The sequence below is a fragment of the Cricetulus griseus genome, chromosome 3 (assembly GCF_003668045.3).
Source record: "Cricetulus griseus strain 17A/GY chromosome 3, alternate assembly CriGri-PICRH-1.0, whole genome shotgun sequence".
NCBI lineage: Eukaryota > Metazoa > Chordata > Mammalia > Rodentia > Cricetidae > Cricetulus > Cricetulus griseus.
In genome coordinates this window covers 202264546-202279001 of record NC_048596.1, presented here as the reverse complement: position 1 = coordinate 202279001, position 14456 = coordinate 202264546, and the positions used below count along the sequence as shown (strand labels likewise).

The window sequence follows — 14456 nt, the reverse complement described above, 5'->3', positions numbered from 1 at the left end:
TCTGGTCTACAAGAGCTAGTTCCAGGACAGCCTCCAAAGCCACAGAGAAACCCTGTCTCGAAAAACCAAAAAACAAAAAAAAAAAAAAAAAAAAAAAAAGGAAAAGAAAAAAAAAAGAGATGCTAAGCTGTTTGGACACAGGAGGTGATGGGTTTTTTTGACATTTATTTTCTGTCAACTCTTTCTGTTGTTACTTGAGGGTGACTATTCATTACTTTTAAAATAACATGATTATGGTTCACACACAAAAGTGAACACATAGCAGGGGACTTTGTGGTATTGATTCTGGAAAGTATATATAGTTTTATAGTGGTAGTGTGGGCTATTTCTTAGTTCTGCTAAAAGACTATTGTTTATTTTTATGCATGTGAGTGTTTACCGGCATGTATTTATGTGTACCACATCTGTGCACTGTCTGCTGAGGCCAGAATAGGGTGTTGGATCTCCTGGAACTGAAGTTACAGACAGTTGTTAACCACCCAAAGTGGGAGCTAGGAATCACACCCCATCTTCTGTAAGAGCAGTCTGTGCCCTTAACCACTGAACTACCCCTAGCCCACAAGTTTTAATGACAGGAAGCTGTCTCTCAGTACAGTGACCAAAGAGGTCAGTAGAGCTGTGATTTCATCTTCAAAGCCATACTGTGGCCTTAAGTGTCTTCAAACTTATGGGGTTCAGTGAGATTTCCTCTGCTTCTCTGTAGAAGTAGTTCATATGTATGCAGCATTATATGCCTAAAACACTGGGGGAATTTTGTGTTTTAGCTACCAGTACAGAGCTATGTGGCCATCAGAGACTTACTTGGGCAGATGTGGGACATTTCACTGTCCATCCTGAGGGAGTGACTTGTGTGGGTGGTGATGAGTGATGAGTCTGTCTCCCTCCCTTTTGGGCTCCCATCCTGGGCACACTGAGGCCCATCTAGTTGTATGACCATCTTGACTCTGACCTAGAAGCTAGAGCATCCCCACTCCCCCCCACCCCCGGAGCTGGGGCCCCTGCTCCAGCTGCAGAGCATGTCCTCCTCCTCAGGGGAGAGCCATGCAGCCTCAGCATTCATAGCTCTGATAGAAGGTCAGGTTTTTTCTTATGTGGCATGTCTGTGGATGTTTGGCATTAGTAAAAACCTGCAGAAATGTTTTAGAACCTGAGATCGGAAATGGAACACAAAAGGATTTCCTAGGGAGTTTCTTATCTTTTAGACATGTTTCCAGGTATTTGACGTGTAGAAAACTGTGATTCTGGTTTTGTAGGGGAAAAAAACCCCACATTTTGCCAATGAAGAGCATTAAAATTCAGGCTTCTGCTTGTGTCAGATTTCATACAAAAGACATTTTACAGTCAAACCCGGGAAACGTGGAAATAGAGATTTATAATGGAAATGCTGATTCAATTTGAGCCAAAGCCAGACATTTCATGAGGGAAAATTAGATTAAACAGTAGATGCTTAGAGAGACTTAAGATTGTGACAGACTAAAAAAACATATGCTATGCATGCTTCCCAGGCATTCCGATGCTTTCTGTGGTGAGCAGGAGGCGGCTCCTTGATGTTTGAGGCCTTTATTAAATGCCCTTTTATCTGTCTTTGGATCACTGGACCCCAGAACGTATGGTTTGGAGTCTGGCGATTCTTGCACATTACTGCAGGATCAAAACCCGATGTTGTGGGTGGAAGTAATTCAGTCCTGTCACGGCGTGTTGTCTTTGTGAGTTTAAAAGGCCATTTTAGTTGGTGAGCATGGGGCTTCCGTTGCCACTGACCATTTAGATGTGATGAGGGCAGGGAGCTCCAAGAGGAGAGTCACTGGGACCTATCAGCAAGGAACATTGGCAAGGGAGGGGCTTCCTGCTGTGGTTGGACCTAGATGCACTGGGGCTCTGCCCTGACCTGAATGAGGTCAAGGCTGTTCCCAGATGTGCCATCACATTCCAGTGGCTGCCTGCCTGCTTCACTCTGTCTATGGTCTCCTAGATATGCACACATTTCTGATTTTGATCAAATCCAATTATCAGTCATTTTCTTTGGTTGACTGTGCTGTTGGTGTCCTATCAATGTCTTGTCCAAGAAGCCACTGCCAAATCCTCAGTCATACTTCTAGCTTCTGTGAGCTATATTTCTTGTGTGTTTGGGTATGCAGTTTAGGGTTAATGTTTGTGTGTGTGTGTGTGTGTGTGTGTGTGTGTGTGTGTGTGTGTGTGTGTCTACAGGACAACATCACACATTTTTCCCAATCACTCTCCACTGTAATGTTTAAGACAGGGTTTTTACTGACCTGGAGTTGTATTCAGCTTGGCTGGCTGGCCACTAGGTCCCAGGGATCCTCCTGTCCCCACCCCCACCCACCCCTGTCATAACAGGTTTACAGGCATATGCCACCCAGCATGGCTTTTATGTGAGTGTTGGAGATCCAAACCCAGACCCTCAGGCTTGCATGGTAAGCACTTTACCAACTGTCTCCCCAGACCCGCCTTGTTATTTTTCTTGTGAATTTTATCATTTTTGTACTTTTATATTTAATCTGTTTTGAGTGATTTTTACATATGGAGTTAGGTAGGGGCCAATTTCACTCTTTGCATGTGCACATCTAGTTTTCTTTGTTGGAAAGGTTATTTCCACTGAATTCTTGGCATCCATGTTGAAAAAGACTCGACAGTGCACCTGAAAGCATGCTATAGTGAGGAGATGTCATACCTTGAGCCAGCAGTGAATGGATTCATTGTATATTTGCTACTCAAATGGTTTTTTTTTTTTTTTTTTTTTTTTTTAAAATCAAGCACTTAAGTTGTATGTAGAAGTGGGCAGGGCTAGCCTTCTCTCAACCTCTATGCTGAGTGGAAGAAAGCTGCTTTGGATTGGAAGGTTTCCTGGCTCACTAAGGACACTGAGCCAGCTGCTTAGCACCCTAGTTCAGTTCGAATCTTGGATTGATTGTGGTTCTATAGAGGGAAGGGTATAAGTCTTCCTGCAGCTCTTAAGACTGAGTGCACTGAGTTTCCTGGGAAATGTTTGTGTTTCCTTCTTTTCCACAGGCCCAGGTTAGGATCACGTGGAACCAACCTTACAATTTAAGGCAACTTCTGAAAGGTTTGCTGTAGGATTTAAATAAAGTCAGATACATTGGGCAGGCTAGGGAAGAAGATCTTTGCTGAGTGTTTGGACAGGGAACATTCAAAATACTCTGGTTAATAACATGAAGTTAGCGTGTATGAACATAGAGTCAGGAGGCCCAGGTGCTGGCAAGGACGGGGATAGGTACAGTGCCCAGTGTTGACTTAATCAAGCAGGGTCTGTTCTGAGGGGATGTGACAATGGTTCAACTAGGTTGGTGGCAGCTGAATCAGAGAGAGAAGCGAGTCTTAGAGAAGCATTGGATGGTGAGCTTAGCAGGGTGTGGGTTGGATGTGGACTTCGGGAAGAGCTGGAAGAGAACTTGATGTGGGGTGGTGCTAGGGAGGGAGGGGCTGGAGAGGAGGGAGCATGAGCAATCTGCGCAATCGCAGTGCAGATTGGAAGCTTTGAATGAAGCCGCTTTGAGTTGTGGATAAAGACTGAATCATCAGCATAGAGAGGGTGTGCGGAACCCCCAGGATGCATTCAGAATTTAGAGAGGGCAGCCTGGGATAGCCCAAGCACCAGCATCTGCAGGAAGTCCCAGGAGGAGGAGCCAGAAGGAGATCTAAAGAAACAAACAGGGAGTCTCTGTATCCAGTGATCCATGTGCTGTGATGATGGTGGTCTCTGCTCCATCCTGGGTCTGCAGCCATATGGACTGGATAACAGATGTAAGCTGATCGTGAGTGCCAGCCCAGGGCCATTCACAATTAGTAAGGATGGGGGAAAGCAGTTTGTTTATCAGACTGGGCCTTGCCCATGTGGAAGTAGCTGAAATTCCATCTGATACACTCATGGCTGAAGTTCTCTTGTTTACCTTGGTCCTCCAAGTCTGTACATAAGGGGTTATCTGCAGACTAAATCTTCCAGCATTTGCCATGAAATCCTGCTGTGCACTGATGGAAAACACCTTAACTTTACTTTGGGGATCTGCTTTCCTGAAGACTACACGGGGCAAATTCCCCCAGGTAGCACATGAATCACCTAAGGAACTATGAGCTAACACCATTGTGAGCTTCCTATGATAATAAAAAGCTGTGGGTGGCTTACCCCTGTAACGTAGTAGAGAATTCTACTCTCTGCATTCTCATGACTGTGTATGTCAACCTAACTTTGGTACAGTTCAGGGGTTTGCTTTGTTTAGTTTTAAAAAAAAAAATCTGAGTGAAGCACTAATTTTCCTGCTCAGATTTAACAAAAAGCAGTCATACTATGATTGAATTTGTCCATCAATAGATAGTGGTTGCTACTTAATTATAGCTATATTGGCTACTTTTCTCATTTCTTGGGCAAAATATCTGACAAAATCAATTTAAGGAATTGTTTTAACTCAGTTTGAAGGTACAGTGTTTCATGGTGGAGAAGGCTGGCAGGCAGGCAATAGAGTGTGAGGTGGCTGGTCACATCGTGTCAGGAAGCAGAGAGAAAGAGATGCTGGTGCTTAGTTCTCCTGTTTTTCAGTCTGGGACCCAGTTCATGGAATGCTGTTGCCCAAAGTCAGAGTGGATCTCTCCTCCTGACCTAACCCTCTCTGGGAACTCCCTCACAGACAGGTGCCTCTCCCAGGTGATTCCAAATCCAGTCAGGTTGACAGAGAAGATGAGCCAGTGTAACAGCCCAATTCTCAGGTCAGTGGCTTCCTATGACACCAGGCTAAACATACTTGGTCTGGGTGGCTCTGATTATGGACCTTCAGAGAAGGCCACAGCCCAGCTCTTGGCCTCTTGACCACAGGGAAAGTCAAAATGGGAGTAATTTTGTTTCTCTGTGCTTTCCTTGATACATTCTGGTTGGATTCTGCTGTGGAGAATAAGCATTTTCCCCACCGTTGTGCTTGTATTGTCAATGCACTGTATAATTTTTTTTCTATGAATGGGACTCATAATTTGTGCATTTTTGTGGGTTTCAACCATTTGCTACAGCTGCAATCCTGATAAGAGACTCAATTATAAGCACAATATTAGTTTTTAAGATTCACTGATGTCTCATGGGAGACTTGGAAATGCATCTTATTTGCAGATAATTGTGCTTAAGCAGTGTAGTGCTATGTATGGTTCTGTCTTGCCCTTTTCTGTTGAATACCATAGACATTAGCTTGAGTGCCTATCCTTCTCTCAGGTTCCCAGTTCTTGAATTCATCCTTTAGCTGTCTCTCATAGCCTTCCCTAGCTCCTCACTGTGCCGGTCTCTTGTTCATGCCCTGGGAGGCCACACAGCTTCCTTGTTTCCTTTATTCTAGTGCCCACAGAGGACTGGTAACAAGTTGTTTATTTTTGATAGGCAGCAAAAACCATATAATTTGACACAACTAACAAGTAATTGTAGCTAGGGATGTAGCTAAATTGGTAGGTAAAGTGCTCACCTAACATGCACAAAGCCTTGAATTCAGTCTCCAGCATAAACTGGGTATATGGAACAAGCCTGTACTTCCAGCACTAGAGAGTTAGAGGCCGGAGGATCAGGAGTTCAAAGTAATCTTTGGCTACATGAGTTTGAGGCTAGTTAGGACTACATGAAACCTAAGAAAGAAAGAAAAGAAAGAAAGAAAGAAAGAAAGAAAGAAAGAAAGAAAGAGAAAGAAAGAAAGAAAGAAAGAAAGAAAGAAAGAAAGAAAGAAAGAAAGAAAGAAAGAGAGAAAGAAAGCAAACAGAGAAAGTAATTGCAAAAGATTGGAGGTGGTGTATTCTTGATATTGAAAATGAACTTGAGAAGGAAAACTCACTATCTGGGAAGTCTTGTGCCTTCTCCTTCCTTCAGCTGATCAGTGCCTGGACTTGGGAACTTACAAGGATGAGTTTATTTGGCCATTTACATAAGAAGACAACAGTGGTCCTTTTGTTACTCCTAGCAGGATGGAGCAGTTAGAAGGTCAGATGCTGGTTATACCTCACAACACACCTCCTTAATATGCCAATAAGTTTCATTTTCATGAGGAAATTGGTGTGGGTTTATCATTGGGGACCCCTGCATTTGTCAACATGTATTATCAAAACCAGTACTTGTTTGTGACAACGAAAGAAGAGCTAGCACATGGCAGATGGTAGAAGCTTGTTGGGTTACAGTGCTTTTGCTACTAACTCTGACATGAAGCCTGGGTGCCCTGTCATTTTCCATGACATCTTCATTTGCAGTCGCACTGTTCACAGCATACATTAAGAGTTTCTCCTAGGAAGCCACCCAACAGAAGAGGGTTCTGCACAGCCCAGAGACCCATGGCAGATGGACTGTGGGGACTGTTGATTGCTTGCTTCTGTGGGACTCTGCCTTGCCAGGGGATGTTTCTAGAATGTGGAGAGGATGGAGGGTGGCAGCCTTTTGCTATCTATTCAGTTGGGGCATCTGCAGCTCCTTTGGCTGGTACTCCAGTGGGATGGGATGCCTTCTTTATAAAATGGAATAGCTATTGGTTGTTAAGTTCATAGTCATTGTACGGGTTTGAGGGAAAGCCTTTTGGCTTGTAATATCCTGCCCTGGGTTCCCAGGTGTTTACACTCATCCACCTTTGCATGTGAACATGTATCTGCAAAGTTATAGTGAACTCTTTTTTTATTTTTTAAAAACAAAGTCTTGTGTAGTCCAGAGTGACCGCAAGCTCAACATGAGGCTGAAGGTGACCTTGACCTTCTGATCTGGCAGTCTTCCCTCCCAAGTGAGTACACCACCATGCCAAGTTTTATGCAGGGGTAAGGATCAAACCCAGTGCTTCATGCATGCCAGCATGTACTCTACCAATTGAGCCACATCCCCAGGCCTGAACTCTTACAGTTAAAGCCTGCTTAATAGGTACATGGACATACCATTTGAGTCTCTTATATTTAGGTGTTACTAGCCCTGGACCCACAGAGCTGCTTTGAGAAGAGATTCACACAGATTCGGGAGGCTACTGTAAAGTTTAAAAGAGAGAGAAAGTAGAGGACACCATGGGAACATGGCACAGGGACACACAAGCTGAGAGGAGAGTGGCCTGGTGGTGTGGTCAGCTCTGCCCAGCAGTTGGTATTCCAATGAAAGGGAACAGCTCAGACAACAGCCCTAAAGTGTGGGGGTGGGTGCGAAAAGACTCAGAAGGTACTTGGTACTGCCCCAAAAATGGGGCACATAGAGGGAGGGAAAGGAAGAGCCAGAGCTCACGGAGGGGCACATAGAGGGAGGGAAAGGAAGAGCCAGAGCTCAAACAATACATGGAGTCTCTCTACTCATCCAGTGCTCCACCTGTAACTCAGCTGTTTACCCAGCCAAGAAGATTTTTAAATAGGACTCTGTAGCTTCATGGTTTGTTTTTCTGGCCCACGTTTTGTCCTCAGTAGTCCTGGAGAGCTAGCTGAACATCAGCATGCCCCATGCATCTTGGTGAGATGCTGATTGGCTTAGTTCTACCATGGTGGGTGGGGCCACTTGTGGTCGGACTATTGGCTGTGCATGGAGTCTTGGCAATTTCCCACTTTGTGTTGTATATGTTAGGTATATACTGGTCCTTCAGTGTGTGCCAGGACATGAAAAAGGAAGGCAAAGTCTTGCTATAACTCTAGATAACATTAGTTATATAAATAGGAAGATGAGAGTTTCAGAGAAATTGTTAGGATGGCCCTCGGCATTCCATACATATTTTTATAATATTTTTGTTAGGAATAAATGTTTCTGTTCTTGTCAATGGCAGTGAATCTATTCAGATTTTCCATTCCCAAGTCAGTTTGGAGAATTTACTAGGACATTATTAGTTTCCTATGTGTTCTCAATTTTTTGTCACGTGGTCATTTCAGGTATTCTTTATGCTTATATTAACATAATAATGCTTTGAATATGTGTCCTTTGTGTTTTTCTTCTTATTTAAAAAACCTGTATGGGGTCTGTCTGTTGAGAAGAAGCATGTTTTTGTTTTTGTTTTTTTTTAAAGTAGCTTTGACTTGCTTATCCTGTCCACTTCTATTCCATCAATTTTAGGCTCTTCTGGTACATTTTATTGTTTTTGAAACTGGCCAGAGGAATGAACATTCAGTTCCTGTTTATGACTCCATAAGTTAGTAAAGTGAGTAAGAACTAAATACTAGAGCAGGAGTTTCTACACAGATCTATATATTAATACTAGGAACCTAAAGATGAGTTTCCTGGTATTACCTGTTGGGGATTCATGTAGCTCTGTACCAAACATGCATGTATACGTGAGCATGTGCCCCCATGAGCGCTCTTGCAGAGGCCAGAGGAGTACACAGCTTATTTCTTCTAATGCACTTCTCATTTTTTGAGACCTCTCACTGAACCTGGAGCTTTCCATGTTGACTGGACTGGCTAGCCAATCTAGTCAACATGGGATCCAGCTGTTTCCATTTGCCAGTGCTCGAGCTGTAGACACTTATAGCCATGCCTGCTTTTACATGGGTTCTTAGACTATCAACCCAGGTCCTCATGCTTTCATGGCAAACACTTACCACTAAGGCATCTCACTAGACCCCAACCATTGTCCTTCTTAAGTTTAAAATTGTATTGCCTGTAAAAAGCAGTCATCTACAGAACTGATAGGTTCTACAGAAACCCAGCTCGCTGAATCAGATGCTTTTCAGGAGAAGAGGGGAGAAATCATTTGCCTTTCTGCCTCTGTTGTCACTCTCTTGGCTTTCAGGGACTGGTTACATAAAAGTCTAAATTGTATAGGAAATGACAGCAATCTGTAGCAGTCTACAATCCTTTTAACGATAGTAATGCTAGGTAGATTGAGAAGAGGCAGTCATTCCTCTGTCTTTCTGAGAACACAGGTCAGGATGTCTGAATATCTGGTATTTTCTCCTCTCAGTTGTCATATCCTAACATCCCTTATTTCCTCAGTTACATAATGACTCTGGGGTAAATAACATAAGGCCATATCCAGACTGATAGGTTTTTTTTTAGTATTGGGGACAAAGCAAAGCAGCTGCTACCCTAGGAAAATATCTGCGCTTCTCAAGGATGCTCATCTATTCATTGTGGCCACCAGGAGCTTTTTAGAAAGTTATCACACTGTTTAGCTAATTGGGATTTTAATCTTGTCCAACTGAACTGTAGTTGGATATTATGCTTATGGGAAGGACAAGAGCTATTTTTTTTCTTGGGGCCATTAATAAGTCGCCCATCCTGTCCTGAGCTGGGAAAGTATGCAATGCTAGCAATGTGTTTGTATGGTTAAAGATAAAATAAAGGAGAAAGACAGAAAAGAGTAGATCCAATCACATTTCTACCTGTATGTTTCCATGTGTTAATGTTATTTGATGTCTAATGCCTGGAGTAAATCTTGCATCTTGGGCAAGTTTGTCTAAGAGTAATGGTCTTGGTTTTCTGTGAGAGTGCCAGTCAGTCTTGCACAACAGGATAAACAGGCACACCTAAGCCATGTGACAATGTAACATGCACACAGCAGTGTGAGAATGTTGTAGGGGTGAGAGATGAAAGAAAGCAGCCTGTAGACCTGCATTGACCTGGACTGTATAGGTCACAATTGACTGTTTTCTGTCTTTTAATTCAGGTGAAGGAAATGCTTATGGACAGGTGTCTTAAAGAGTGCTGCTGAAAAGAACAGAATCAGGGACAGTGTCACTGCAACCACTGGAATGCACCTCTACCATGGCTTTGGAGAAACTGTGCTTTGAGGATGTTGTTTGCTTTGGGTGAAAAAGAAACTCCAGGCAACCAACCTTTCTGTCTGTTTGTGATAGTATTGTGTGATGACCTCAGAGGTAGGTTCACACCATTGTTGCTGATGACTGCCTCTTGCTTCTGTGGACATGAGTGACCCAAGGCCATCACAGGTAGAGAAGCACAAGCTTGGCAGAGCTGCCTCCAAATTCAAGGACCCTTCCAGAACCATGCAGTCTGATGATTATTTTGCTCGGAAATTTAAAGCCATCAATGGCAGCATGGGACCTGCCACTTTGAACACCTCCAGTCCAAGTGAGGGCAGTGGAGGTGGTGGTGGGCCAGCCAATGGTACCCCAGCAGTGCCCAAGATGGGAGTGAGGGCCAGAGTGTCTGAGTGGCCTCCGAAAAAGGACTGTTCCAAGGACCTGGCTTGCAAGATGCTGTGGGAAAGCCGTTCTCAGTCCAGCTATGAGAGTGTCACCTCCATCATCCAGAATGGCCAAAATGACCAGGGTGACAGGCAGCAAGAGGAGCAGCTGGACCTGGACTTTGTGGAGGCAAAGTACACCATTGGAGACATCTTTGTCCATTCTCCTCAGAGAGGACTCCACCCCATACGACAAAGGAGCAACAGTGATGTCACCATTAGTGACATTGATACTGAAGATGTCCTGGACCAACATGCAGTCAACCCCAACACTGGAGCTGCCCTGCACAGGGAGTATGGGAGCACTTCATCTATTGATAGGCAGGGTCTGTCTGGAGAGAATGTTTTTGCCATGCTCCGAGGGTACCGAGTGGAGAATTACGATCCTAAGGTGACCAGCTCCTTTGGGTTTCCAGATTTCTTCCCCTGTAATACCGCTATCTCCCCCAGCCTCCATGCTGCAGCCCAGATTTCTAGAGGAGAGTTTGTCCGCATCTCAGGGTTGGACTACATGGATGGCGGGCTCTTGATGGGGAGGGACAGAGACAAGCCCTTCAAGCGCAGGTTAAAATCAGAGTCAGTGGAAACATCACTCTTCAGAAAACTTCGGACGGTAAAAAGTGAGCATGAGACCTTCAAGTTCACTTCTGACCTAGAGGAGGGCCGCTTGGACCGGGGCATCCGCCCTTGGAGTTGCCAGAGGTGTTTTGCCCATTATGATGTGCAGAGTATCCTCTTCAATATCAATGAAGCCATGGCCACGAGGGCTAGCGTGGGGAAGAGAAAGAACATAACCACTGGGGCCTCGGCTGCATCACAGACTCCAGTTCCCGTAGGCCCAGCTGGAGGCTGTGAGTCCCCACTGGGCAGCAAGGAGGACCTCAACTCCAAAGAGAACCCGGATGCTGATGAGGGTGATGGAAAGAGCAATGACTTGGTCCTCAGCTGCCCTTACTTCCGAAATGAGACTGGTGGAGAGGGCGACAGGCGTATTGCACTCTCTCGGGCCAACTCAGCCTCATTCAGCTCTGGGGAAAGCTGCTCCTTTGAGTCATCCCTCAGCTCACACTGTACCAATGCAGGTGTCTCTGTCTTGGAGGTGCCTCGAGAAAACCAGCCCATCCACAGGGAGAAGGTTAAGCGCTACATCATAGAGCACGTTGACCTTGGGGCCTACTACTACCGCAAGTTCTTCTATGGCAAAGGTAAGCACCTGGCTCTGGTACTCTCACTTCACATTGCTGTGTTTCTTACATTCCTTTACTGAGGGGGACACATAAACAACATTCACTCACAACTGCTCCCCCATGACCCAAGGACAAACCAAGGTACAGTTCTACCAGCATTCACTCTAGGGAACCGATTGGTCTATTAGGCTTAATTACAGAATGTAGGTAAGGGGTTATGAACAGGTGTATGGGTGGCCTTACAACAGCCACAAGGAATGGTCTACATTCAGCGTGATGACTCCCCAGTGACTACATAGATGGGATCTCTCTTCCCTAGCTCTTGCCCTGCCTATCTACTCTCCTACTCTCTGAGACCACATGCAGTTAGAGCAGAATTAACATACAGCTGACTGGGAGGAATGGCTGGGTATTCCAGTAAGGTCCCATCACCCTCTCTACCATTCATTTTACAAAACATCACCAGTTAAAAAGCCCAGCTATGACAATCTTTTGCAAGCAATCACTAGTGATTTGATGAAGATGTTTGGCAGCAGTTTGGCTCAGAGGGTAGTCCTGCAAAATACAATATGCCCCAAACTATCCAACACCTGAGGGAACAGCTTAAGAGGGGAAAGGATGTCCAGTCCATAGTCAAGTGCCCTCCTTTTCTCAGGGTGGACATGGGAGCATGTTATGCAGAGATTTTCTTCACTGCACAGTAGATAAGGAGGGAGGGAGGGGGAGAGACTGAGGGTCAGGAATGGCATAACCCCAATGACCTGCTCTTCCAGGTAAGTTGAACCTCCTGAAGTTTCTAGGGTCCTCCAAAGTAGCACCGCCAGCTACAGAAATGCGGGAGAAATATTGAAATCATACCAGGACTATGTCTTCAGAGCCTGCCATGAGCTTTACTGCATTAGAGCAACTCCCTCAGGATCCCAGGGCCTTGACCCACTGGGCTTGGTCAGTAGTTGAACCTTGCAGCCTGTTAGGAACCCAGCATCTGGCTGTGCTAATTCATAATCTCCACCAAGGCATGCCTCCTCCTCCTCTGACATCAGGCTTCATCTAGATTTTACCCTTCTTACTAAAGGTTCTGTGATTATATCTGATTATATCTGTGTTTTTCCTCTTCATAGCTCCTAACATTGTTGAGGACTGGGTGATTCTGTGGGGTCTTCCCGCCATTCTTTGCTCTTGCCTTGTTGATGTATAGATTGGATGGGCCAAAGCCTTATTGAAAGAGATTTATGGATTAGCCAGATATGCATGGTCCTGACAATAGGATTGCATGGGCAGAGATAAAAAGCTCCTGGTGTTATTGCAAAAGTCTTTGATATAATATAAAATAAGTTATTTCCACTTTCATTTGTCTGAGCTGTCTTCTCCCCAGGTTTTAGTTACCAATGCACTCCTTTCCCGATTCTCCATTCTTACTGCTGTGAGTTCAGTCCTTATCACAGTAAAGCCCAGGAACCTCTGAACTGTGTTTCAGGCTATGGTCTAACTGCCATCCTCACTGCTGTGTCCATCCCTGAGTCCCAGTTATTAGACATGTGGAGGACTGGTCTCCAGGAAGAAGTCAGTTGCTTTTGGCTTTCAAAAAGGGACCCCAGAGGAGCAGGCTTCCTCACCAAGCCTTGTTACAGCTGAAAACAGGCACATGAAGTCAGTCTAGATTTGTCACACTCTAAAGTCCATAAGTAGCTCAGCACCTGGGCAGCTGAGTGCTAGAGAGTGTAGGACATCAGGAATCAAGACGTAAGGGTTTCTATGGTCCTGTTACACAAATGCTTATAGATTCCCACTCAAACTGTCTCACATCCAAAGTGTGTGTAAGAAGAGCCAAAGTTACTGCCCTGGACCATTGCCACCACTGGACTTAGCAGTAGCCTCAGAGTCTATCCTAGGAGGTGGTTACTAGTCTGGTCTGTGCTCATCTGTTACTGTTTTTAAGACCTCTCTGCCCTTTCTCATTGCTGACAAAGACACTGGAGAGCATTGGAATCAACACTGTCAGACTATTTAGATCAGTACATGAAATAAGTTAATAAGCTCCCAGAAATACTTGGTGTGTACAAACCCTGGAGTGAATGTGAGGAGATACCTGTGTTGGCTGGCAGTGCCAGGGTCTTGGATTCATCTCTGATTGGGGGCTTAGCAGAGGACCCAGGGAGTAGCTGGAAAGCTGAGTTCTAGACGGTTGTGTAAAGCCATCAGAATGAGGGGATGTGCAGCAGGCCCTAAGGTCCCCGTTTCTATGTCTGTCTGCTGGGAAGAACCCTGCTAAGCCCCAGGCTGAGGGGAAGTGGCCTCAAGGGAAAGATACAAGGCTTCAGTGCAAAGGAGACTCCTGCTTCCTCAGGGTTTAGCTCTGCCTCATGACCCAGTGTGACTTGAGATAAAGTTGGCAGCAGGAGTGTCTGCATGGAGTCATTAGAGACCAGACATTTAGTGAACCTAAGGGTTCGATTATACAGAATATAGCCTAACCCCATAGCCTTAGTCACTAGACAAGGCAGAACAGGATACTCCTACAAGCTCTCCAGCAATTAGATGTCACTGCTTAAAAGGAGACCCACCAGGACAGGCTCTAAGGGTGGGCTCTGCAGATAGCTGCCTTCCTTTTCAAAGCTCTTCTCTGTGGCTCTCAGGGGACCTGCTGATAACCTTTTGTCTTTTTCTTTGTTCCACAAACTCCTGGTACTGTGGGTTGTCTGATGTGTAGGCTTTGTAAGTACTGGGCATGGATGTTCAGAGGTAGCTTTTGGTGCCAGGATATGTCCCATGACAGTCACTAAACGATGATTCAGTGACTTTCTGAACCCATCAACCAGGGAGTGTCTGGCCACCTTAAACAGAGCCAGCAGCATGACTTGTCCAAACAAGTTCTCTTGCATCCTTGGAGAGTTTGAAAGGAAATGGGCATGACAGTAAGCATGGCCAGCAGCAATAACATCCCTCACTCTCTCTGGTGATGACCAGAAAGAAAAGTTGGGGCCTTTGCTCCACAATTCCACTGTCTCTCTCTGGGGCTTCTCCATGGTAGCACAGGCCACTTGGAAGAGTTCTGCAAGCATATCAGATTCAGCTCATGATTCTTTATGGACTCATGTGCAGCAGCAGCAGCAGCAGCAGCAGC

General features: G+C 45.2%; 1 protein-coding gene across 6 annotated transcripts in view; it reads left to right on the top strand.

The window, feature by feature from the left end:
* Sipa1l2 (signal induced proliferation associated 1 like 2) overlaps positions 1 to 14456 on the top strand; it is a 161354-nt gene that overhangs the window by 70486 nt on the left and 76412 nt on the right. For 4 of the 6 annotated variants that reach the window (XM_027404807.2, XM_027404809.2, XM_027404805.2 and 1 more), the window contains one exon: positions 9606 to 11350. In XM_027404807.2, the coding sequence (XP_027260608.1) occupies positions 9865 to 11350 (1486 nt within the window). In that variant the 5' untranslated portion in view covers positions 9606 to 9864. Of the gene's footprint in view, positions 1 to 9605; positions 11351 to 14456 lie in introns of those variants that run through there. The other 2 variants (XM_027404810.1, XM_027404808.1) reach the window with 1 other exon arrangement.